Source organism: Serinus canaria, chromosome W (genome assembly GCF_022539315.1).
Source record: "Serinus canaria isolate serCan28SL12 chromosome W, serCan2020, whole genome shotgun sequence".
Lineage (NCBI taxonomy): Eukaryota > Metazoa > Chordata > Aves > Passeriformes > Fringillidae > Serinus > Serinus canaria.
This window is the reverse complement of record NC_066342.1, coordinates 10,809,713-10,836,216: the sequence shown is the minus strand read 5'-3', so window position 1 is coordinate 10,836,216 and position 26,504 is coordinate 10,809,713. Positions and strand designations below refer to the sequence as shown.

The 26,504-nt window shown below is 43.5% G+C and overlaps 2 protein-coding genes, 2 long non-coding RNA genes and 1 other non-coding gene across 7 annotated transcripts in view; 4 read left to right on the top strand and 1 right to left on the bottom strand.

Moving 5' to 3' along the window:
- LOC127060994 (uncharacterized) overlaps positions 1–18,140 on the bottom strand; it is a 56,332-nt gene extending 38,192 nt beyond the window's left edge. For both annotated transcript variants that reach the window (XR_007780359.1, XR_007780358.1), the window contains exons 1-3: positions 18,016–18,140; positions 13,697–13,801; positions 2,120–2,186 (exon numbers count right to left, since the gene is read on the bottom strand). This is a non-coding gene — a long non-coding RNA (uncharacterized LOC127060994). The remainder of the gene's footprint in view (positions 1–2,119; positions 2,187–13,696; positions 13,802–18,015) is intronic.
- LOC127060986 (uncharacterized) lies at positions 3,169–6,066 on the top strand. 2 transcript variants are annotated; one of them, XR_007780339.1, is made up of 3 exons: positions 3,169–3,525; positions 4,605–4,868; positions 5,527–6,066. It is a non-coding gene; the product is annotated as an uncharacterized LOC127060986 (long non-coding RNA). The 2 variants fall into 2 exon arrangements; XR_007780338.1 differs by having other exon boundaries at positions 3,170–3,525; positions 5,543–6,066.
- LOC103824835 (60S ribosomal protein L37-like) lies at positions 18,081–20,839 on the top strand. The gene is made up of 4 exons (XM_009100143.3): positions 18,081–18,192; positions 18,949–19,084; positions 19,368–19,452; positions 20,723–20,839. The coding sequence occupies exons 1-4, from the start codon at positions 18,190–18,192 to the stop codon at positions 20,790–20,792; spliced, it is 294 nt and encodes a 97-aa protein (XP_009098391.1). The 5' UTR covers positions 18,081–18,189; the 3' UTR covers positions 20,793–20,839.
- LOC115485395 (small nucleolar RNA SNORD72) lies at positions 20,541–20,621 on the top strand. Its single transcript, XR_003946150.1, has one exon. It is a non-coding gene; the product is annotated as a small nucleolar RNA SNORD72 (small nucleolar RNA).
- Positions 20,840–22,376: 1,537 nt separating the features above from the next.
- LOC103824837 (5'-AMP-activated protein kinase catalytic subunit alpha-1) overlaps positions 22,377–26,504 on the top strand; it is a 58,502-nt gene continuing 54,374 nt past the window's right edge. Inside the window, 1 exon segment of the mRNA XM_050986361.1 lies at positions 22,377–22,754. The gene's annotated coding sequence lies outside the window, so the exon portion shown is untranslated.

The window sequence follows — 26,504 nt, the reverse complement described above, 5'->3', positions numbered from 1 at the left end:
AGCAAGACACGTGAAGCCCTACCGGACTCAGACACAAGAAGACATGGATCCCAGAAACAAAGAGGGAAGCACACAGATGGAAGGAGAAGAAAAGACCGTGGACATCTCCTCGAACAACACATAAAGAGTTCAAGGACTTGGGGTTTCTTTGAGGGGCTTGGGTGTCACGGCACGGCAAAGCTTCTCACAAGGAGTGAAGCCATGAGCTTGAGATTCCATCAAGTGTTGCTCATGTGCCTCATTCTCCCACCTATTGCCTTAGGCAATGGGGCAGATTTGCCCATGTTCCGGCCAAAACAAAATTTTTGGGAAGCTATGGCCAATGCAGTGGGTTTAGACAGCATCTGCTTGACACATTCAAGGCCAGGGAAACCATTCTCAACATGCTTGGTGGGCTTGCCGGTGAATGAGTGGCAAATTTCAGAAAACACCCCTCTAAAGGTTTCACAGGTTATTTCGAATCATGTGAATGAATGGCGTCTTTGGACACAGTTCCTTCCTGTGGCTCCTTTTGAACCTCAGGAATTGGAAATTCTTAGGTCAACAAAAATGAATTTTTGCATAAAATTCGAGCTTTCGGAGGCGACACAAACAGAAAATAAGAAAATTGATGTCATTCCAAATCATATAATTTATAGAAATGCATCTGCTTGGTGCAAATATACCAAGGTGACAGCCAAAGCATCACTCCAGGTTCCAGCACAATTGCCACAGGGAATCATTTTCATTTGTGGGGACAGAATTTGGCCTGGTATCCCTGCAAATGTCAAAGGTGGTCCATGCAGCATTGGGAGAATTTCATTGCTAACACCCGATTTGAAAATTTTGAAAGAGCAAAAACATAAGGGGAAAAGATCAGTGGAACAATACAGTCCAAATTGTGATGATGATGTACACACATGGGACAAGGCTCAGAGAATTGCAGTTGCAGTTTTCTCACCACAGACAGCATCAGGGGTGGCCTTGACTCAATTGGATCATATGGGTTGCTGGCTGAGCAAGCATGCTTGGGCTGGTTCTCTTACCCTGAGTGAAATGTTAACAGACATCAAGAATGTGAGACAAGCAACTCTCCAAAACAGAGCAGCAATCGACTATCTGTTGCTAGCACATGGACATGGGTGTGAAGAATTTGAAGGGATGTGCTGCATGAACATGTCAGATAATTCAAGATCGATTCATGAAAACATCAAAAGGTTACAAGAAAGCATTAACAAGCATGGGGAGGTCACTGGATCCTGGATGGATGATGTGACTGGATTTTTTAACCTTTCACCATTGTGGAGGGAACTTTTAAAGATAGGTTATGTTTTGATAGGGCTTGTAGTTCTGCTCATTTTACCATGCGTCTTCCAGCGCATGCGGCAGGCCATGAACAAAGTTCCGAAAGAGGTGTTTTTGGTGCAAACAGAAGGGGGAGATGTCGGAACCCAGGACATCCCTCTGGCTGTCCTGAGCAGCCAAGACCCCTGCCAGGGGGCTCAGAGACCCTGGCACAAAGCCCAAGATGCCGGTGGTTTTGATTATGACCTGTGGAGCGAGTTACCAACCTTAGATGAAGATCTGCAAGCCACTAAAGTTTAAGTAGAATGATAGTGAATTTATCACAGGGTGAAAAAGTAGATTTTGGGGTTTTTAGAATGGGGGTTCAGGGGGCAAGATGGAGGAATCTGGGTGTGTCCAGCCTTTCTCCTTCTTCCTGGCCTCCATCTTCTGCTGTGATGTTGGCACTTTTAGATTGGTTTAGAGTAGAAGATCACTGTCTAACATAGGTGATAGGTATTGGAAAGTAATTATAAACATTGTATACGTAGGTTTTAGTATAAAGACATAACACCGCCCCGGGGGCAGGAAGAGTGCCTTGGGCTGTCTTGCTGAACGGACCTCAGCTGGACAGGAGAAAAAAATTTTATAGATAAGGAACAATAAATAACCTTGAGACCGAGAACTGAAGAGCTCTGACTCCTTCTTTGAGCGCCAGGCTGGGAAAAGAGACTTTCTAACATTTCTCAGGGTCACTCTGACCAGCAAGAGGCCTCGAGAGTAAATGAGCAAGACTATTTTTATCCCACAAAGGAGAAGAATCTGTGTGTCCTTGCAGGTAGACAAACCAACATACTTCCTTTGGAGGCTGTTGCCATGGCATCTGTCCAATGTCTTCACAGCATCTTCCAGATTTTTGAGATCTAATGAGAAAGAAAGAGGAAAGGAGGCACCAGTTAAAAGACACACAGCAAGTTGCTGGGACAAATATGACCCAGTCCAGCCTATATTTATACTTTGAATTAATTGGAGGGGTTTTTGTATGGCATGTCATCCATAGAACACTGAGTTTTCTCATTTGATTTTTAGTAAGAAAGACAGAATTGCTACAAAAATATTTTCATTAAGTCAGGGTAAAATTAATTTTACCTAACTTCGGCCATCTAAGCCTAGCCTAAGGGGGCTGTCTAGGCTCCTGTTAGAATTAATGGAAGGAGAAGGGGTCCTCCCAAGGATGACTTATCCAGCCTATTTTAAATACCTAATTTAAGATAGGATGATTTACCCTTTTTCAGTATTTATCTCCTTTAACTACAGTGGGACCGCGGATGGACTAAATGTCTGGTATTTCAGATGAGGTAAAATGAATATGAGCAAAAACCTCTGTTAGGTGTTATTTCAGGGACAGAAATTGCCAGCCAAAATGAATGAGCTGAATGAACAGCCTGGGGCACACCTTTGTGTATCTGGAAACAATGCAGCTAAAATAAAAATAACTTTTTGCTTTGCTCCATATCTCAACCTTAACAGAAATCAAAAGCCTCCCAGCATATCAATCAGTGCCAAAGGAAGTCAGTGGAATGCCATGCTCAGGAAACAAGTGAAGATAAATTAACTCTTCTTAGATAAAATTGTCTATAGACTGTGAGTCTACTGAAGTTGCGTGGTAGGCTGGTGTACTGGTTTCAGTTGGGGTAGAGTTATTTTTCTTACCAAGGGCTGTTTTGGATTTGTGCTGAACACAGAGTTGATAATACAGAGATGTTTCTGTTATTGCTGAGCAGGGCTTACTGTCCTAGGGTGACTGTTATCCCCATCCGTGTGTATGTAATTTATGCTGGATATTATGTTTTGTGCCTTTAAGACTGGTGGAGTGAAGGTTTTGTTTTGGGCCTCTTATCAGCCACTTGGTGGGACATACAGATAGCACCAGTGCATGTTGCGGCTTTTTTGCTTTTTGCCCTGCTTTTTGCTTTCGCTCTTGCTTCTGCTTCGCTTCTGCTTTGCTTGCTCTTGCTTTTTTCCCCCCTTCTCAGTAGTTACTTTAGCTAAACAGTCCAAATTCCTTTCTGGACTGTTCCCCCCACCCCGTTGGACCTGCTTACTGCTCCGAACTGGGATTCAGAACACGGAAAGAGAGTTTACACCTTGTGACTGCAGCAGCTGCCTCAGCGCCTGAGGTACTGATAACAGCAAACCCCCAGGAGAGACTTTTCTGAATTTGTCATCTTTCTCAGAGCAGTGGAAGAGTGGTGTCATCTGGTATTGTTCATTGTGTGTGCTGGGGGTGCTGTGATTGTCAAATAAACAGGTTCTTTCCACCTCTCTCCGAGGAATTCTTCCTGAACCAGTTGGGGGAGGGGCCGTGTGGGTTTGTTTCTGGAGAAGCCCTTTTTGGGGATTCTCTCCCAAATTTGCCCTAAACCAGGACACTTACACAGAGCCAAGGCCTTTGCTGCTCCTTGTATGGCCACGTTACTGGGGCGGGGCGGGGGGGGGCAGTGTGTATGGGAAGTTGGGAGGTGATACAGCTGGGACAGGTGACCCCAAGTGACCAAAGGGATATACCAGACCATATGACATTATGCTCAGTATATAAAGTGGGGGGAAGAAGGGGGAAGAAGGGGGAAGAAGGGGGAAGGAGGGGACATTTGGAGTGATGACATTTTTCTTCCCAAGTAACCGTTACCCGTGAAGGGGTCCAGCTCTCCTGGAGATGGCAGAACACATGCCTGTCCATGGGAAGCAGTGAATTAATTCCTTTCTTTGCTTTGCTTGTGTGTGTGGCTTTCTGTTATAAATACATATTATGCTGTTGGCTTTTCGCAAATATTAGGATGAATGTTATATGTATAATGTTAAAATAACTTTGCTTTTATTTCTGCTATTAGCAAAAACTTAGTAGTAGGGATAGCTGATATAGTTAGGAGTGAACTGCCTGTTTGGTTGAGATAACATCCACTGAACATGTAATGAAGACCCTGCTATTGATATGCCAACTATCAGCATCTGCTGTCTGAAGAAAGTATGGACCAAAGCCCAAATTGGAAGTGATAAAGAGAAGGAGCCAAAACCACAGCCAAGAAACACACATGCTCTAAAAAGGCAGACCCGAGGAGGGGCCATGTAAAATAGTTCCTGGAATATCTAAACTAGCTTATGGATATGCATAACGGTCTATGAATATGCAACAGGCTGATGTAATTGAAAACGTATTTAAAGGGTATCCCTGAAGGTGACAGTGTGCTCTTGGCTAATTGCCAAGACACACCCGGCCATAACCTTTGCTTTACTGTCTTTGTCTCCTATTGTCCTTTATGAAACTGTTTAAATTTTCACAGGAGAGTGAATGTGTTTTTCACAATTTGGGCAGCTAGCCCAGGATGTAACACCTCGCTTCCGAGACCCCAGAGGACGCAGAGCGGCACACCCCACTCAAGTTCGGCAGCCTCACTCGCTTCTTCTGGCGTGGATTGGCGGTTGCAGGTAGAACACCCGGAAGACAAAAGGAGACACATAAAGCAAAGAAAATGGAAAAGGCTCCCTAAACCGCGGTAGCCCCACAAATTCTTGTGCATTAAGACCCGAAGAAAAAAAGAGGATTGGTAAGTATTCTCTTGGGGGGAAAATATGGGGGATGAATGTGTGTGTGAATGATAGGTGAGCTGGTTATCCCACACCTGCTAAGTAAGTGAGGGGTCTCCCATGCTACGGCCAGTAAAGAGATGAAGTGACAGATAAAAGGAGTGAGAGAACTCCCCAGGGTAACTGGGACTAGGTCTCAGGGAAGGGGTAGGACCCCTTGGAGGAAGGGAGCCGAGGGTTTTCCTGGCACAATTCACTGGGAAACAAGGATAAAAAGTGTAAGGGGGCCCCTAAAAATTCTTCTGGATTGAGGGATAAATATGCCCAAGAGCATCCAGGGTTGAACCTGCTGCGTTGAGGGATAAATATGCTTGTCACTGTCATATTTTCTGAAAAATCCCTTTGGCAGGATTTCTTTTCCTGGGAAGCTGAGAAGCCTCAGAGAAAAATGAGAACAATAATTATCTGGTTCGCTTCTCCTGTGTTTGGCTGCTTTGGAATGTGGTTTGTGTTATGAACAAAAAAAAAAGGTTACCTTTTTTTTAAGAGAAGGAGCAGCAGAGGAGTTTTTGAGTTGATCTGAGAGTTGACCATTGGCCAAGAGTTCTTTGTTAGTGAAATGTTGTAACCGCCAGTTAAGTATCCTTAAGTATCGCCATTTGACTCTCTATTGTGGAGGATTCTTGTTTTCCAGCACCACCCTAGTCTGTTGCCAGGAGGATGACAATTCCCCTTGGACGGTGGGGAGAGGGGGATATTTGCATCTCAGGAGACATGCAAATTTACCCCCAAACCCAGACTACCTTGGGACAGGACCTTTACCAAATCCTGGAAAATACCCCAAAAGAGACGAGCCGAAGCAGAATTAAAAGGTCAGAGTGGTATCTGGACAGCAGGGCCGAGGTCCGAAGCCGGCAGAGATGCTTGAAAACCTCGGTCACTCCTCGCCCCAACTACAAACGATGTCAGTCAGACCCAGGACCCGCTGAACTGACAACCCAAACTGAGAAACCCTGGGTATACCCCACTGCCTTGCGAGGACAGGACTCCCGGCTCTGCCCCCTTGAGGAAAGAGCTGCAAGTCCTCCTCTTCTGATTCACTGCTGGGAGCGGCAGCAGAACTCTGCGGATCTGCCAAAACCCCCATTCTCGAGCTGATCACTTTAATAAAGGCATTAAAAGGAGGAGAATCTCCTGCCCTGTTTATTTCAGTTTGGACATTGTTTACCAACTGGTCATTGTTTTATTGGTTTCATGTGAATATTTTTAATTTAATATCCAATCACAGCCAGCTTTGTCGAGGCTCTGGAGAAAGTCACGAGTTTTTCATTAGTATCTTGTTAAGCCTTCTGTAAGTATCCTCTCTTTATTCTTTAGTATAGTTTTAGTATAGCATTCTTTAATATAATATAGATCATAAAATAATAAATTAGCCTTCTAAGAACATGGAGTCAGATTCATAATTTCCTTCCTGCCACGGGGGACCCCGAAAATACCACATATGCCCAAGAGCATCCAGGGTTGAACTAAATTCTACCAGACTGAGGGATAAATATGCCCAAGAGCATCCAGGGTTGAACAACACAGCTGGATTGAAGGATAACCAAGAGCATCCGGGGTTGGCCAATAACATTTTGAGATTTTATAATACCCATGGGTGGATATTAACAAGTGTCTTGAGAACAAAGGTACCTTATTTTTGTGTTGTCCTATTGTGAGTGAGTGAGACAGACAAAAAAAAAAGAAATAAAAGTGAGTGTGAATGGAGGAAAGTATATGTAATGTATGTTGTTTATTTTGGGTTTAACTTTATTTTCTGGAAGGAGGTGTTTTATACTGTGTTGTAGAGAGAAGGGATTTTCAGTGTTACAGGGAGTGGGTGATTTTCTGTGTTGTGGGGAGGGGGTGAAATTCGAGTGGTTGGGAAGTAGGAAACAGGGGCCAGGGACAAACAGATAAAATCCTGAAAAAAACAGGGACAAAGAACCAGTAAGTTGGGCTCAGGGAAAGGAGGGAATAAAAGGGTGCCAGCAGATATACCCCAAGATAGTCCCCTGGGAATGATGTTAGCTAACTGGGATATTGATCCTTGTATAAGAAAAAAGGATAAAGTAAAAATGGTTCAGTATTGTATGAGGGAATGGACAAAAAAGGAAATAACACCAAACCATGTTTATTGGACTAGATATGGTTCTTTTGAGTGTTGGATTTGCCAAGCCTTAAACACATTTGTAAATTCTAAAGAACCATTTAATCCGGAAGAGGGAGAATATGCTGCATGCTGGACAGAAGACACGGAACCCCTGTGGATAAAAGTTTTTGAAACAGCAGAAACCCCAAAAACAGAGCAAGAAGAAAAAAAGGAAGTAAAGGGCTGGGACCCCCAGGAAATGTTGCCTTCCCCGCTCCTGCTAGTTCCCCCAGCTCAGGATTTTCCATCCGCCTCAGCCCCAGCCATGACAGGGTTCCCTCCTGCGCCGGCTCCTGCCGCCTCACTTGCGGCAGCCCCGATCACCCAAACCCCGGCCGCCTCGGCCACCCAGACTGCTCTGGTTCCTCCAGCCCCTCCGGCTGCGCCAGGACTCCCGTATGCATTGGCCGTGCCGCTTTTTTCAGCAGCTCAGGTTGACCCAGTTTTTCCAGCCTCCCGGCCTCGCTAGCATTCCTGCCTGTGCCTGAGCCTGCACTGGCCCTGGCCGCTCTGGCCATCCCAACCCCGGCCACTCTGGCCGCGCCGACACCAGACGTGCCGGGCCCTGCTGCTCCGGCCTCCATGGACCTCATGCAAACTGTCCGCACCCCAGTTAGGTTTCCTCCAGAAAACTCCACCCCTTTGGCGGTTCTGGCGACGGTCTCCGCCTTTGCCCCGCCCCTGCCCCCCCTTGGAGGACTCAGCAGCCTTAGTGCTGACTCCCACTCCCAATCTCCTTTCTCTGGCAGCCCCATCAATCCCCGCCCAGGCCACCATTTCCTTGGTAACGACAGCTCCTGCTGTTCAAGGGAACTTTCTCCTTAAAGGAGGGCCACCATGCCAAAATTCAAGAAGCTCACTTAAAAAGCATCTTAATAACCTTTCCCCTGACACTTCCCCAAAACAAGGGAAAAAAGCTATAAAGAATGAAGAACAAAAGGGTTGGGATGAAGAGGTTAGTTTATTTCCATTACGAGAAGTACCAATGGGTGGAGTCCAAGGGGGGACAGGATTTGTAAACGTCCCCCTGACTTCTTCCAATGTCAGAAATTTTAAAAAAGAGATTAAAGGATTATTGGAAGATCCCATAGGTACAGCTGAAAAATTAGATAAATTCTTAGGTCCCAACATTTTTACTTAAGAAGAAATGCGGTCAATATTGAAAATACTATTTTCCCAAGAAGAGAGGCAGATGATTAGAACCACTGGAATGAGAATTTGGGAAAAGGAGAATCAACAAAGTCTACCAGGGGACCAGAAAATGCCAATAGCATGTCCTAACTGGAACCAAAATGAAGGGGGGGGGCGAGGACATATGAATGATTATCATAATCTGATAATCAGAGGAATAAAAGAGGTAGCACCCTGAGGGCAAAATGTTAAAAGGGCCTTTGAGGGACAACAGGGAAAAGAAGAGACCCCAACTGAGTGGTTAGAGTGGCTCCGAAAGAATATGAAACAATACTCTGGAATAGATCCTGAAACCATAGCAGGGCAAGCCCCATTGCTAGTTGATTTTGTCACTCATGCCTAGCCAGATATTAGAAAAAAGATGGAAAAGATGGAGGACTGGCATGATAAGTCACTAAATGATCTATTAAAAGAAGTGCAAAGGGTTTATGTACAGAGAGATGAAGAAAAAGCCAAAGTGGATGCAAAGATTATGATAGCCACAATGAGACAAAGCAATTTCCAGAGGAATCTAAATCCCCCAAGTACCACCCCCAAACATTCCGGTTTTAGAGAAAGGGAAAAGGGAAGAAATAGAATCCTGGCACAATCAATATTCCAGGAGCAATCTAGAACTGTCTGCTTTTATTGTTGGGAAGAAGGGCACTATAAGAAGGAATGCCCTCACCTAAAAAAGGATCTGAAAATTTTCCAAGAAATACAACCAGAAGAGGAATAGGGAGGTCATGGGCTCTATTTTCTGGGGGACAAGTACCATCTAGAGCCTTTGATAACTTTAAAAGTAGGCCCCCAATAGGAGGAATTAGAATTTATAGTTGATACTGGGGCAGAGAGAACAATGTGATGTCAGTAATGATACTGTGAAGGTAACAGGAGCAAAAGGAGAGGGGTTAAAAGTCCCTGTTATTAAAAATGTAGTAATTGAAGGGGAAACCAGAATAAGGATGAGAGATTGTTGTATTGCACTAAATAGTTTATTTAGTTGTTTTGCACTGGGTTTTGTATTATTGCACTGAATAGTATGTTTGTATCCTCTCTTATCACATGGTCTTCTGCCGCTAAGCCCTGGTGGTAGTGGTTTGTCCCAGGTTTACTCCTCCCCTCGCCCCCTCCTCACTTGTATCCCATTGGCTGTGGTCCCCTTCCTTCGCCCCCCCTTCCCCTGAGCTTAAATTTCCTGAGAGGAGACCCCCAGGCTCTCTTTTTCTCTCCTGGGACACTGCTTCCTTCCCATCTAGGATCCCCTGGAGTAATTCCACAATAAAGCTGTGGGATTGTTGGTCCCGAGAGGAGAAGAGCGCCTCCAGTCTTTTACTTCTGTCCTTGTAAAGGCTGCAAGGGGCCAGGGTCCAGAGCTAGTCAGATTGGATCCAAACGCCCTGGAGAAACCAGCTATTTACAAGAGATGTCTTATTAATTCCTGGAGCAAGCAGCAACTTATTGGGGAGAGACTTACAGGTGAAACTAGGAATCGGGGTCATACCAGAAGAAGGAAAGACGACAGTTAAAGCGTTAAAGATGGGCCAAGAAGATGAGGAAAAGATAAACAAAGAGGTTTGGGCTGGGGAAGAAAATAGGGGGGGAATGAATATTGATCCCATAAGGGTCATGACTGAGAGAGAAGAATGTCCCATACATGTTCAACAGTACCCTATATCCATAGAAGGAAGAGAAGGCTTAAAGCTGGTAATAGAAGGATTGATAAAGGATGGGACATTGGAACCTTGTATGTCTCCTCATAATACTCCTATTCTCCCAGTAAAAAAATCTGATTGGAGTTCTAGATTAGTACAAGACCTAAGGGAAGTTAACAAGAGAACTCAGACCCATTACCCAGTGGTACCAAATCCCTATACTCTTCTAAGTAAAGTCCCACCCCAGCATCAGTGGTTTAGTGTAGCAGATCTTAAAGATGCTTTATGGACTTGCCCATTAGCAGGGGAAAGCCGAAATATTTTTGCCTTCGAATGGGAGGATCCAAGTACTGGGAGAAAACAGCAACTAAGATGGACAAAGTTACCACAGGGATTTACAGAATCTCCAAACCTATTTGGACAAGCTTTAGAAAAAATATTACAAACTTTCTCCACTTCTCCTGGAATACAAATTACCCAATATGTGGATGATCTTTTACTATCAGGAGAAGATGAGGTTGAAGTAAGGGAGGCTACTATAAAACTTTTGAATTTTCTTGGGGAAAAAGGATTAAGAGTATCAAAAGAGAAGCTACAATTTGTGGAACCAGAAGTAAAATATCTCAGCCACTTAATAAGCAAAGGTAGCCAATATCTGAATCCTGAGAGGGTTGCAGGAATTTTATCTCTTCCCCCTCCCTCTACAAAAAAGGAAGTTAGAAGGCTGCTTGGATTATTGGGATATTGTAGATTATGAATAGAAGGGTATACACAGGCAGTAAAATTTTTATATGAAAAATTGACAGAGGGAAATTATATAAATTGGACTAGGGAAGGTGGCAATAAATTAGAAGAACTGAAGTTGAAAGTAGCCTTGGTACCAACTCTGAGCTTACCTTCATTAGAAAAGCCCTTTCATCTGAATGTGAATGTGGAAGGTGGAGTAGCTCATGGAGTTTTAGTCCAAGAATGGGGGGGAATAAAAAGACCAATAGCATATTTATCAAAATTGTTGGATCCAGTGAGCCATGGCTGGCCAGTTTGTACTCAGGCTGTAGCAGCTGCTGCTATTTTGGTGGAGGAAAGCCGTAAACTTACTTTTGGGAGCAAACTAATTGTGTGTACATCTCATGCAGCCCGAAATGTGTTATATCAAAAAGCTGAAAAATGGTTAACAGATTCTAGGATATTAAAATATGAAGCTATTTTGATAAACAGTGATGACTTAACACTAGAAGTAAACAAAAGTTTGAATCCAGCACAATTTTTATATAGGGAACCAAAAAGTAATTTACACATAATTGTTTAGAAATTATACAAAACCAAACTAAAGTTTGAGAAGATCTAGCAGAGCAAGCCCTCCCAGAAGGGGAAAGAACATATGTTGATGGTTCATCCAGATGCATACAAGGAAAAAGAATGTCAGGATATGCCTTGGTTGATGGGCAAATGATGCAGACCATTGAAAAAGGAAAATTACCTTCAAATTGGTTGGCTCAATCTTGTGAATTATATGCTCTAAAAAGAGCACTGGTATATTTGGCACACAAGAGAGGAACCATATATACTGATTCAAAGTATGCTTTTGGGGCAGTACATACCTTTGGAAAAAATTCAGAAGAAAGGGGGTTACTAAACTCAAAAGGAAAGGGACTGATACATGAGGGACTCATTTTGGAGGTTTTAGAGGCATTAAAATTGCCTGAAGAAATAGCTGTAGTACATGTTAAAGGACATCAAATGGGAATGACTTTGGAAATAGGAGGAAATAATTTGGTAGATCAAGAGGCTAGAGATGCAGCAGAAAATAGGACCAAAAGGGTTATAATAATTTTGACCTCAGATAAGGAAGAATTGAAAGTTCCAAAGTTTAGTGAGGTGGAAGAGGGGGAACTAAGTAGGACAGGGGGAGAGAAAGATCAGTTAGGGAAATGGAAACTCCCTGATGGGAGACAATTACTTAATAAACCACTTACTAGGAAAATATTAGAAGACATGCATCAAAAAACTCATTGGGGTACTCAAGCTCTGTGTGATCACTTTCTAAGGAATTATGGGTGTATTGGGATTTTTGAATTGGCAAAACAAGTAACTGAAAGGTGCATAATTTGTCAAAAGGTAAATAAAAAAGGTTGTTGGGGCACCAGTTATTGATGTTTGTTTTACGTTGGGCCCTTCTGGGTCTCCCTGGATGGGGGAAACCTCCTGTAGCAGTTCTGTGCCAGGAAAAAGGAGACGCATGGGACTTTTTTGGTCTTCAGCTTCTTGTTTATTGTTATCTTATCTAAAGTTTTGCACGCTGTCCACACCAGGCTCAGCACGCTGGAAAAGCACCGCAAAATGGCCCCGAAATGTACAGTTTCAAGGTCTTTTAAAATCGTCTCATCCAATTAACTCTTAAAACGTACATTATTTCTACTTATCTACCAATAACTCATCCCTTGACTGTCCACGTAACCTCTGCACTCTGCTTTCCTTGAGCAATCACCCTGTGCCACCAACACTGCAGAAAATGGAGTAGATGAAGAAGACAGGGACTACACCCAAATTCTTCCATCTTGCTTCCTATCTACACCATACTAAAAATCCCAAAACCTAAATTTTTCATCCAAGTGACATACTATACTACTCTCTATAATCTACTTCACACTTTGGTAGATTCTAGTATATCTCAAAGTCTTGGAAGTCCTCTCCATGGGCAAAGGTTAAAGGCAGTGTTTCTCTGGGGGTCAGAACCCCTCAGAGCAGACAGAGAAATGTTCCCTGTGCCCTGGGTCCCCACACAAGGTCATGAGGAAAACAACATTTGGAGGTCGTGAGTTAGCTCTTTGACCATTTCAAAGTATCCAAGTGGACTTTACTGAACTTACCCCAAGTACAGAGATGGAAATTTTTATTAGCAATAATAGACCATCTAAATCATTGGGTGGAAGCTATTCCTACTGTCAGAGCCACAGCCAATGTAGTATGTAAAACCCTTTTGGAAGAAATTATTCCCAGGTATGCAATGGTTAATAGGATAGACTCAGATAGAGGAATGTAGCCTCTCTCCGAGGCCGCAGGAGCTGGACGGGTGCCCGGCTAGGTGCTCCCGGATCCGGCTGAAGATGGCCACACAATGTGCCACTCCTGGATCCCCACCAGAACCCTGAGCAGTGGTTACCGTCTGCGGCGTGGGTGGCACAGGCAGGATCATGGCTACGAAGTCCCGAGATAAAGGAAGGAGGAGTGGACACCCGTATAGGTACCAAGGATTTTTAATCTTCCCCGGTGGGGCTAGGGGCGGGTGACAAGGAGGAGGTCTCAGGGGTGCCCTGATAAAGGGAGTGGGTGTGATTGGAGGAGACACAAAGCTAACCAATAAATGAGGACCCAGGGAGGAGCGTGGGTTACAGCTAAGCCACTGAGGATCACACAGGGGAGGGGAGAAATCCCAGGGGCAAATCATACATCGAATAAGGGATGGTTGACACAGAGAATTCTCGAGATAAAGGGGGGTGGTTACCATGACAGATGGGGGGGGCAGCTCCAAAAGGGAGGAAATAGGAGGGAGAAACCATTGTGAGGGAAGTACATGGGGGGAACTGAGGACCAAACCATTATTGACTTACAAAAGGAATAACCAATTATAAAAACACACGATGCCACAGAGGAACACATTTTACACGAAAAGTCTTACAGCAAATAACTCAAGCCTTGGGAATGAAATGGGAATTACATCCCCCATGGCATCCGCAGAGTTCAGGCCGGGTAGAGAGGATGAACCAGACTTTAAAGAGAACTTTAACAAAATTAATGATTGAAACCCAAATGTCATGGGTAAAATGCCTACCTTTGGCTCTGTTGAGGGTCCGAACACAACCCAGGTCAGACCTGGGAGGGTCACCCTATGAGATGATGTTCGGATTACCCTTTCTGACCACCCAACATGAAACTGCTACTTATGAAGTAGGGGAAATGAGTGTTAGAAAATACATCACCACAATTGCAAAAACTCTTGAAAATTTGCGGTTGAAAGGGATAATCCCTCAAACCACACCTTTAGAATTTAAAATTCATAATATCTATCCAGGGGAAGGGGTACTAGTGAAAACATGGAAAGAGCAATCTTTAACTCCACAATGGGAAGGTCCTTTTCAGGTACTACTGACGACTGAGGCAGCGATCCAGACCAGGGAACGAGGGTGGATCCATGCCAGCAGAATCAAAGGACCTGTGGAAGAACCTAAGGAATGGACTATAACATCTAAACCAGGTGATACCAAATTGAGTCTCAAGCAGGGACTGGGTGGTAATGAACTGGGAGGACCCAAATGAACCAAGGAATGTACAAAGAATTACACTTAATTGGGAAATAAGGCCGAGCATATACCAGTGGTTTCAAGTGCCACCTGGATAAGTCCTGAGATACCTCCGATACCTTCCTTGGGGAGGAATACTTCCACTCCAAACAGGAGGTTTAGGACTGTTTTGGACAGAGTGTTCTTGTATTCTGACCTTAGCCTGTGACTTATACTAAGAATAGGAGGAATTACAACTTCCATCAGTGCCATATCGTATACCCTGTTTGATTCATCCAAATACCAGACATGCTAGCTGGGTTAAATGTAAATGTTTAAATTGTGGGAAAAATTGGTATTTTAGTTCACACAATTGATGCTCTCCTTGCAGGAAGTGTCGAGTGCCTAATCTATCCTCTATCCAGGTAGAACTCAACTGAAATAATAACTTTGTTTTGTGGATGGAAATTATTAGTGCCTGTTGAATGGAATATACCTGAAGAATGGTGGGAAACTACAGTTAAGGAGTGTAAAAAACTATTTGCCTGGAAATTAGCAAAAAGGAAGTGACAAGGAAAAAGAAGGCAAGACTGGATTGGCCGTTGTACTCGCCACCAAGAAGATCATATACACCTGCTATGGGTAGCAACCACATAGGCATGGGAGGTGGGGGTATAAGACATACCAGACCTCTGTTATTCCTTTTTCTGTCACTCATCTTTTCCCTTTCAGGATACTGACAAAGTCATGTCACAGATCTTACCAAAAACTGTATGTGGAAAGACACCAAGGTTCCTTTTTTATTACACACACCCATATCAACAGTCACTATTATAACTCATCCAAATTATGCAATTGTATACAAAATGGGAAAAAGTACTGGATTGTGGAGAATTTAGGAACAAGTGGTAACAGGTTGGGAAGCAAATGTCCTAAAGGAGAGAGATGGGTTTGTTTCACTTTTGCTAGTGGGAGTAAGGTCCAAGATTTGGTTAAAGAACAACTGGTAAGCAGAAAGGCAAAACCAGTACAGCAATCAAAATCTGTGCCAATTTCACTTCAAGATTTATATACAAAACTTGAACAGCAATTAGAAAAGGAAATAGATGTCTCAAGACTGGGGAAAAATCTGTTAGTGGAATTAGGGGAAAGAATAAGTAAGGAACTTAACATGACCTACTGCTGGGTTTGTTGGGGAGCTTTGATGTCAGAAGAATGGCCATGGAAAGGCAGTAGCTTAGGCTCAGTTGAACTCCTTAAGTGGAACCAGGCAAATACAAGGGGGGAAAACCGACCTCAAGGGTGGATTTTAAGCTCAACAGTGATAGGAGAGGAATGTCTCTGGCCCACTGGGAAAAATTTTCATAATGAAGTAGGAAATACTCCCTGTAAGAGATATAAAATTAGCAATGGAACTTTTACATGGTGGATCCCAGAGGAACCAACTCTGTATTGGACTCGAGGAGCAATGAAAAAGAGGAATTGTAAATATAAAAATGAAATAGGACTTTTTCAATGAAATTATACAGGCAAAAATCCTTATTCTGGGATCCCAGAAATATCCAAATTTTGGGAAAATATAAATCAACAGAAAAATGGTTATTGGAAGGCACCAAATGCCTTATTTTGGATATGTGGAAAGAAAGCATACACAAGACTCCCCTCTAGCTGGAGATGGAGTTGCACTTTGGGAATTATACAAACAGGATTTTTTCTTCTACCAGGACCAAACGGAGTTCAATTAGCAATACTAGTTTATGAGGACCTAAAAAGAAATAAAAGGGACTTGACTGGGGGTTCTCAAAAATGGGGAGATGAGGAGTGGCCCCAAGAACACATAGTGGAAACATATGGGCCAACCACGTGGGCACCAGATGGGTGTTGGGGATATCAAACCCCAATTTATATGCTGAATCATATTATAAGACTCCAAGCAGTTGTGGAGATAACAAACAGAACTGGTCAGGCAATGGAATTAATATCAAGGCAACAAACCCAAACAAGAGCTGCTGTGTATCAGAATAGGTTGGCCTTAGACTATTTATTAGCTGAAGAAGGGGGTGTTTGTGGAAAATTTAATACATCAGATTGTTGTTTGAAAATAGATGACAACGGAGATGCCATCCTAGATATAGTCAATGATATCAGAAAAATAGCCCATGCACCGGTCCAAAAGTGGGAATCAATGCTAAAAACTAGCTGGTGGCATAATGTATTGGGAATAGAATGGTGGAGGAAACTAGGCCTCTTCCTTTTATGTGCTACAGCTGGTTTGATATTTCTTCCCTGCTTTATTCAGCTAATCACCAGCGTAGTCCGGGGCATGCGAGTGGTAACAATGCCTATAGACCCAAAATTGACTACATCTGGGACTGCACAAAAGATAATGGTGTTAAAGAACCAAAATAATATGGAAGACCTCTTGGAAGAAGCAAAAATGATTTATGAAAAAAATAAGCAAATAATAGAGGATGGAAAACAAGGAATACTGATCAAGCCAAATGATTTGTAAAAAGAGAAGAGGAGAGATTGTTATAAATACATATTATGTTGTCAGCTTTTCGCAAATATTAGGATGAATGTTATATGTATAATGTTAAAATAACTTTGCTTTTATTTCTGCTATTAGCAAAAACTTAGACATAGTAGTAGGGGTAGCTGATATAGTTAGGAGTGAACTGCCTGTTTGGTTGAGATAACATCCACTGAACACGTAATGAGGACCCTGCTATTGATATGCCAACTATCAGCATCTGCTGTCTGAAGAAAGTATGAACCAAAGCCCAAATTGGAAGTGATAAAGAGAAGGAGCCAAAACCACAGCCAAGAAACACACATGCTCTAAAAAGGCAGACCCGAGGAGGGGCCATGTAAAATAGTTCCTGGAATATCTAAACTAGCTTATGGATATGCATAACGGTCTATGAATATGCAACAGGCTGATGTAATTGAAAACGTATTTAAGGGGTGTCTCTGAAGGTGAAGGTGTGCTCTTGGCTAAGTGCCAATCTTTGCTTTACTGTCTGTCTGCTATTGTCCTTTATTAAACTGTTTAAATTTTCACAGGAAAGTGAATGTGTTTTTCACACTTTCCCTAATAAACTGTCTTTATCTCAACCCATGAGTTTTCTAGCGTTAAACCTTCCGATTTTCACTCCCATCCCACTGATGGGGGAGTGAGCAAGCAGCTGTGTGAGGCTTGGTTGCTGGCTGGGGTTAAACCACAACAGCTGGCATGTAAGAATTTAAGTGGTGCATCTGAATAAAAAACAATTTTACATTAATGATGTCCATTGCAATGCTTTAGGTAGACTGTCACCTTGCATGTGTGGGGCTTGGGAGGGACACTGACAAGCACAGTGTGCCTATTTTTTAAGGCAGTTCACTTTGAAAGTATGTATTACAGCCACAAATATCCTGTCCCTGAGGGGAAAATTTCATTTCAGTCATGAAAATAGGTTTCACTTGACGTAGAAATAAGGCCAGGACTTGATTCTGCAGCCTGAAGTGGAGCCGTAGGCACCTGTGAATAGCAGCATGGGTACTACTGCAGGGAGGATGCATTAGAGTTAAAAATTATGTACCAATTAGGCAACTTAGGTGTGTTAAATTTAGACATAAATACCCGTTAATCATTTCCAGGACCAGTTGCACCATGGCCTAGGACACATTGTATCGCCCTAATAAGCACCAGGTTTTGTGTGATGTCACCGAGGAACCTTTGGGGTCTGGCCCCCGAGGGTCTCGCCCACGACACCACAGCTTTCAGGGACCCTGCCTATCCCAATAGGCCGGGCCCGGCGGGAAAGGGACATCATATGGGGGGGATTCCTGAGTACAATTTGAGGTGAGGCTAAGACAAGGAAAGCACTCACTTTCTGCCGCGCCGAGCCAGGCCGAACCGGGCCTATCCAGCCGGGCCACCGGACCAGATACCTCCGCCATCCCCCACCTAACACTCCTAAGCACGTCTCCGGAAGCGCTTGCCGGACTATAGCGGAAGCGGGGCGGGGCATAGTCTCTTTGGTGCTAACCCCCGGAGAAGATGGTGAGTGCTGGGACCTGCGTGCGGCGATATCTGTCATCATCCTCCGCCGTGCCGGGCTCTGTGAGGCCGTGGGTCTCTTCTGGGGCGCGGGGTGGCCCTGCGCCGTGCTGTGGCCGGGCTTGGCGGTGGGGCTGCGCTGCAGGGAGACGAGGCTGGGACCTGAGCCTGAAGGCCTGGCAGTGAGCCCCGTTCCTGGCCTGTGTGAGGGCGTGGGACATCGTGTCCTGGGCGAAGAGGCAGCGATGGGGTGTGGGGCTGTGCTACCGCAGGATCTCCTTCGGGGTCCCCTCCGTGCTTGCTGCGGGCCTGGCCGGGACAGCGCTCTTCCCAGTGATGAGGAAGCATTTCAGATAACGTAGTAAGAGGGAGTTTGATTGCCAGAGCCTCTTGTGAGTGTGCGGTTCATCTATGAAAATAAATACATTTTTTCAGGAAAAAGCAGTTTACTGTTTATCACCGATAAATTTGAGGGAGATGAGAAAGGAGTTGGAGATAACCACTTGATTGCTTCATTTTATTTCAGCATTGAGCAGGGGGATAGGAATGGCAAAGAGAAGTGTAAGAAACTGGTTTCTTAAAATGGAGGATACCTATAAAAGAAACGGAGTTAGTGTTTCAGAGATCAGTGTGCCTCTGCCATGTTTACTGAACTTGGTGAATTTGAAAGTGTTTTTTAGAGAAGCCTGTGTTTTGAGTTACATAACTTTTGAGTGATAGTGTTATTTACAATGTGCAATGTCTTGAAATATTTCTCAGACAAAGGGTACATCATCATTTGGTAAGCGACGAAATAAGACACACACCTTGTGTCGTCGGTGTGGGTCCAAGGCGTACCATCTGCAGAAATCCACCTGTGGGAAATGTGGTTACCCTGCTAAGCGTAAGAGAAATTGTAAGTAAGAGTTTTTAAAAACCTGTGGCTTTTTGTCGTCTTCAATAATCTGGCTTTTTTCCAACCAAGAAAGAATACTGTATCATTTTGCAGTGTTAGGAATTTTTTTGAAATTAATACTGATTTAATTGTTTTTCAGCTAACATGCAGTATTACTGAATAATGATTTACTTAATTTATAATCGTTTTTTTTCTTCTGTGAGATTGAATAGTTGTGCTATTCAAATGTACCATGCAACTAATTATTTGGTGTAGATGAGTAACAGTAATTTCTCTGTTCTAGATAACTGGAGTGCAAAGGCTAAAAGACGCAACACCACTGGTACTGGTCGCATGAGGCACCTGAGAAGGGTCTACTGTCGATTCAGGTACGACATTTTATTACAAACTAGTGTAATCTGACATCTTCAATGGATTTCACTGAATTATAAAAGTCATCATTCAGAGTTAACACTTATTTAGTATGCTTGATGAGGTATGGTGTTTCTTTTAAAATATATTGTGAAAATAAATGATGTCATATCTTCAAAAGAATATACTGCCAATTATAAAAAGCTTGTTCATTGTTAAAACATAGGCTGTATAGCAAACTGATGTTTCTGTTAATTGTAGGTAGTACAGAACACACAGGGTATTGTAATAAAGCACTCACATTTGAAAAGGCATACTTTGTGTAGCATTACCTCTTTTTGGGAGTCTAAAATTTATGGTTGCACTGAAGTTGGATTTTTCTAAGAAACAATTCTTGAAACGCACCCCAATCCCTTCTTGCCCACAAGAAAAGGATTTAAATACTTCAGTGGTTGCTATTTAATTTGGAGTACAGTTAGTAAGTAACATCTGATTCTGAGTTACAGGTTTCTAAAATCTGTTATAAAGCTTTGAGTTGTACTTAAAAGGTACTGTACTGTTAAACTTGCTAAGAATTTCTTTTTGTATGACCTCCATGTTCTAAAGCACAGCTCTGTAACTTTTGGCCTGATACACCAGAAAGATGGATTAAAAAACCCAAGCAATTAAAAAGTCTTTTCCTAAAAATGTAGATTGGATTTAATAGTGAAAAGTAAATCTTTTAAGTCCCGGACCTAGGTGTATTTGAGGGATCCATTCATCTGTGGTTTTTTGGTAAGCATAGTCTTTCCCAGAAGCATCCAGAAAACACCTTACAATGTGCAACTGCAGCCTAATTTCTACCAAGTGTTGCTGAAGTAGAAATGTCATCTCCAAAAGTAAGCTTGGGGTCGATTTCTGTAAGAAATTGACTTGCGCTTCAGTGCTAACAAATGCGAAATCTTTTGCCAAGCTGCTAAGTAGGAACATAAAGTAAGACATGCCTTCAGTTGGTGTGCTGTATCAGATTCAGTCTTGCAATGTTTACTCAGTTAATGAAATCTTCCTATTTGAAGAAGTAATTTACTCCAGCAGAAGAGAGAAAACCATATTGCTTATTCCAAACAGTTTGTGAATTATGTTTCTTAAGAAAAACCACTGAACATATGAACTCCATAGTGATTTCAGTGCATTACTGAGAGAAGCTGAAAAAAGCTGGTGAACCTGATCTGAAACATTGCTTCTTGAAAAATAACTTGGAGAAAAAGTCAACCTTTCAAAAAATAATGACCTTATTTCTACTTGTAGGAATGGATTCCGTGAGGGAGCCACGCCAAAGCCCAAGAAAGCAGCTGTTGCAGCCTCCAGTTCATCATAAAGATGCATGTGTTTGTTAAAATAAATTGTCTTATCCAGAAAACGTAATCTTTTGTACATGTTTTACTTCAGTGAAACATGGTATATTGTGTCTGGTGAGCTGGGGTTCGTTTCCCCACAGCAGCACTCCCAGTGCTGTGCTTTGCAAAGGAGCTGGAATGGAAAGGTTCTGATAACACACCAGTGTTGTCGCTTCTGCTGAGCAGCACTGGCACACCATCAGTGCTGTCTCTCAAACATTCCCCCATCAAGGGGCTGGAAGTGGACAAGATCCTGGGTGGGGACACAATGAGACCAGCTGACCTAAATTACCCAAAGGGATATTCCATACCATATGACATCAGCTCAGATATAAAAGCTAAGGGAGGAGGGAAGAATGGGGGTATTCATTACTTTACAGTGTTTGCCTTCCAGAGCAACCGCTCTGCGTGCTGAAGCCCTGCTTCCCAGGAAGTGTCTGATCATCACTCACCAATGGAAAGTAGAGAATAAACCTATTTCTCTTTGCTCATGTGTGCACAAACTTTTGCTTTTGCTTTAGTAAACTGCCTTATCTCAACCTACAAGTTGTTTTCCATCATATTATCCCTCCCCTGTCCAGCTGGGAAAGGGATCAAGAGAGCACCTTTGTGGGCACCTGGTGTCCACCCAAGGTCAACCCACTAGTCTTTTTGACACACAACTTGTGGGATGAGACAAGTGCAGGTAAATTTATATAAATATATAAATCATGCGATAGTAAAGAGTAGTTATCAAGTAGCATGCTCCTGTGGGGGACATGTAGTTTGTCAGCTGCACTCTTTATCTCTATTTTGCTGAGTTTGGGAACATGTTAACACAAACAATGGCTCTATGCTTTGCCCTTACACTGATGGCCTTGTTATGCCAGGGGAACTGTCTTTTGTGGACAATGAGAGAATACACTTCCCTCTGCCTGCCTGAGATTGCTGTGAAGGCTTTTATAATGCAGCCTCCCATGGTCATTGCTCATCCTTATGTAACCTGCTTAATACTGTTAACGATATTAGCTAATACTGTTGGTACACTATGGAGTTCATGGAATCTGGTGTCATCTTGGTGTAAGAGAAAACAAACTTAAGGTGAGCAGATATTGAAATCTGCCCTGAGGCATCCACTTCCTGACTGGGAGGGTGGGTGGAAGGATTTGGGCAGGTTCCTAGGGCAGTTCTCACCTCCCATTACCTGGCACTTTATACCTGAACAGGTAATCAACCCTGCCAAACTGACCTGTCAACTGATAGAAGGGTGCCTTGCCTACCCGGCTGAAAGCCATCAGCTCCTCACTCTGTACTGGGGCCTGATCTATGCCTATTGAGCCACAGTTCAGTACTCTCAGAGGACTGTAGTTGAGGCACGAACCCAAACTGCATTTGAGGATAATAATGGCTGAGAGGGACACAAAGAACAATTACAGTTATTGCCCCAGTAGTGAAAAAAAAAAAAAACATTGACAAGGCGAGCTACAGGTCCATATCATCGATTAGAAAGGGAGGAAGAAGAAGAGGATCAGTGGAGAAGGAGGGGTGAAGCTTTCAGCGCTGTGTATTTGATACCAGTCACGTCACTGCTGGGGGGAGTAGTTCCGGTAGGGGAAAAATGCCACGGCCGGAAACATATGTGGCAATTTTTGACTGGCTCGCTTCAGCTAAGGGGCCTGCGGACCCCGGCACCCTGCGCCCTCTCCCCTCTCTTCCCGTCCTTCCAGGACGTTTTTGCCGGACGAGGGGCTGAGGAGAGACGGCGGCGCCGATATCAGCTGAGTCTAGCCGAGCCGAAAAAGGAGTCCAGCGGGGTATTGGGAAGAGGCAGCGAAGCGGCAGAACCGACTCACACACACACCCAGCACAGCGGACCGGTGGTAGAGGCGGTGCAGGACCCTGGTGCCGAACTGAACTCAGCAGAGGGAGAGTCGAATTAGCTTGGAGGACCGAGCTTCTGGGAGGTTTGTTTAGTCATTGTATTTTCAGTTCGTTTGTTGGGGTTTTTTGTTTGTTTGTTTTTGTTTTCTTGTTTTCTTTGGGGGGTGTGTTTGGTTGTTTTTTATTTTGGTGTTTTATGCTTTTTTCTGGCAGCGGGAGGGGGGGGAGGGCGTTAAACCGTAGAACCCTTGGTCATCTTGCCTCAGGCTTCATATCGCTTTTTTCTTTTTGTACAATCGTTTATTATTATTGCTGTGTTTATTGCAAGCCTCTTTAGTAAATTGTGACTCCCACTTCAATCTTCCTTAGTATTTACTTCAACGTTATAGAAAAAGGGGCGGCTCGAGTGGCCTTATTTTCCCCGATGAGTTTTTAAAACCAGGACAAGGGGCAGGATGTGCTCCAGCCGCTGGAGCTGAGATTCCCCTGCAGCCCGTGGTGAAGCAGCTGTGCCCCTGCAGCCCACGGAGGTCCACGGGGATGCAGAGATCCACCTGCAGCTGGTGGAGGAGCCCCACGTTGGAGCAGGTGAATGCCTGAGAGGAGGCTGTGAACCCGTGGGAGGCCCGTGCTGGAGCAGGGACCTGCAGACCTATGGAGAGAGTAGCTCAGGCCGGAGCAGGTTTCCTGATAGGACTTGTGACCCCATGGGGGACCCACGCTGGAGCAGGCTGTGCCTGAAGGACTGCACCCCGTGGAGAGTGACCCACGTGGGAGCAATTTGGGGAGGATTGTTGGCTGTGGAAAGGACTCACGCTGGAGAAGTTCGTGGAGAACTGTCTCCCGTGGGAGGGACCCACCCCACATTAGAGCAGGGGAAGGACTCCTCTCTCCCTGAGCAGCAGCAGGAACCACGTGTGATGAACTAGTCATAACCACCATTACCCATATCCAGGTGCTTCTAAAGTCTTATTTTACTTCTCATTATCCTGCTCTGATTTTGTTAATAATAAATTAAATTAATTTCTCTAATTTGAGTCTGTTTTGCCCATGATGGTATTTGGTGGGTGATCTCTCTGTCCTTATCTCAACCCATTAATCCTTTGCTATATTTTCTCTCCTATGTCCAGCTATGAACTGGAGTGATTGAGAGGCTTTGATGGGTGTCTGGCATCCAGTCAGGGTCAACCCACTACAGTCTATTTGGTGCCGTCACTCAGATCATGAGGATTTTGAGATAAGGATAGTAATTGAGAGAGGTAATGGGCAAAACAAGTACTGAACAATGTTAGAGTAGAATGATCATGGGGAATTGCTATAATTGTGGCAAAGGGGCAAGGGGTGGATTTTGTGTAAGTTGTCTATTTTTGTTCTGTGTTATGATTATGTTATTTTGGTTTTTGTGGGGGGAATCTTTGTCCATGGTCTTCACCATGGGCTGCAAAGAAATCTCAGCTCCAATGCCTGGAGCACCTCCTGTCCCTCCTTCTCCACTTACCTTTGTATCTGCAGGGCTGTTACTCGCACATTCTTGCTCCACTCTTCTCTGGCCACAGTTACATCTGCACATGAACTTTTTTCTTCTTATGTTATCACAGAGGTGTTACCACCATTTCTAATTGGCCCAGCCTTGGCCAGTTGCCCATTCATCCTGGAGCCAGCTGGCATTGGCTCTGTTGGACATGGAGGAAGCTTCCAGCAGCTTCTCACAGAAACCACCCCTGTAGCCCCCCTGCTACTAAAACCTAGCCATGCAAACCCACTACACATGGAATTCCTGAAAATGCATGTATTTACGCATACAAATTCTTGGTGGTATGCACTGAAGCAATTAATTATAAATAATCCCTTAATTAACTTTTCATTTGATAGCACCTCCACTTTGAAAAGGGCCATCATCTCTGTGCTGAATTTAAAAAGAGGGTTGTATGTTACTTGCCTTGCCTGCAAGAGAAATGGAATATTGGCACTATGGACTGAGTCTCATTGTGTCCTAGCATGTAGAGTCAGAATTTATTGCAAAGATGGTAATTGAATAATGGCTCTAAATGCTGTTCTGGGAGGGAATAGTTTAAGAGGGATTCCCAGTCTGAGACACTGTTCACTGTTGTGTGGCTCTGAAAGGCCTGCAAAACTATTGCCTATTCAGTGGGTCATTGCTTGGGTAAGGAGAAACTGCCAGGTCTGGAGCACACATACTGCCAGACATGAAGGGACTGGAGATATGTTATTGTTGACACACAAATAGATCAGAGTTAATTAGTGAAAGGACTAGAGCACAAGTCTTATGAGGAGCAGTTGAGGGAACTGGGATTGTTTAGGCTGAAGGAAAGGAGGCTCTGCGGGACCTTATAGCTCTCTACAACTACCTGAAAGGAAGTTATAGCTGAGTGGGGGGTTGGGCTCTTCTCCCAGGTAGCAAGTGACAGGATGAGAGAAAATGGCCTCAAGATCCATCAGGGTAGGTTTAGGTTGGATATTAGGAAAAATTTCTTCACTGAAAGGGTGGTCAGGCATTGAAACAAGCTGCCCAGGGCAGTGGTGGAGTCACCATCGCTGGAAGTGTTCAAAAAACATGTGAATGTGGCACTGGTGGACTTGGTAGTGCTGGGTTAAGTGTGACTCAGTCTTAAAGGTCTTTTCCAACCTAAATGATTCTAGGATTTTATGCTGGGTGAAAACATTAAATGATAGGTAGTATGATACAGAAGTCCATGGCTTGGAGATACATTTGAATTATGGATTGGTACCTGATAAACTTGCACCCTACATGGTGTGTTACTGAGTCACTCAGCTAGCTTTCAAACTTAGCTTTAAAAAAAGTGATTGTAAGGTAAAAGTTTTGGAAATTTAGAAGATGGTAATCCCTGCAAGGCTTTAGAGGATTTCAGATGCTTTGGAGAGAAAATGCTTAACAGACACCTCTCTTCCTCCCCCCCTCAAAAAAGAAACCCAAACAACCAACAAACCACCAAAAACTTCTAATATTTTAAGCTTCTGAGGCTGTTCTATTATTCCTTTGGTTTCATAATGAATTTATAGAAGTGGCATACTGCTTTGTCAGTACTGAAGGATTAGCAGTCCACAAATGTATCAGCTTGTGGAGATCACTGAAGAAATTTTCAGCCAGGTTTGAAATTAGAGTGCCCTTAACTGCACTTTCTTATATTTTAAATGAAGTATAGTTAATACTTTTGGATAATTGAGTGTATCTACTTAGGCTGTTTGTAAACAAAAAGATAAATCTTGTCCTGCTGTTCTCTTAGCATGTAACAAATATATTGTACTCACTCTGCTTTTAATTGGTCCTGAGAGATTGAAAGTAAGTGGTGTCAAAGCTGTTAACTTAAAAATACATTTTGTACATATTGCACATCTATGTATTCACAGGGCTCAGGAATGCATCTAAAATGTGTTGTTTGATTATATACTGGGAAACAAATGTAAAAGGAAGTAATCATAAATGTCTTTTTGTTACTCTCAGAGTGAGAATAACCCCTCAGAGCATCTTAAAACAGGTCAGCAAGGCACTAAAGGCTTTTTGAACAATAGTACTGTTGGATGGCAGGTGTTCTGACTATGGGTGGGAATGAAAACCTTTGCTTTGCGAAGTCTTATATGATGTTCTTTGTGTAACATGGGATTTTTGTTTTGAGCAGCCTGTGTTGCATTAAGAGTAAGAAATTTGGCAGAAAATAACTCCGCTTGCATTCTAGCTGGTCAGAGAGATCAGAGGGGCTGGGTGCGGCTGGGCTTAATTTCTGATTAGAACCAATTCAGTTCTATAGGTCTGGTCCTATTCAATAGGAACTTCCATGAGCACAGATTTATAA

Excerpts from the sequence above, each read along its gene's own strand:
- LOC103824835 (XM_009100143.3), top strand. Across the intron at positions 19,085-19,367 it reads TGCTAAGCGTAAGAGAAATT|ATAACTGGAGTGCAAAGGCT; the intron begins GTAAGTAAGAGT and ends TCTCTGTTCTAG. Across the intron at positions 19,453-20,722 it reads AGGGTCTACTGTCGATTCAG|GAATGGATTCCGTGAGGGAG; the intron begins GTACGACATTTT and ends TTCTACTTGTAG.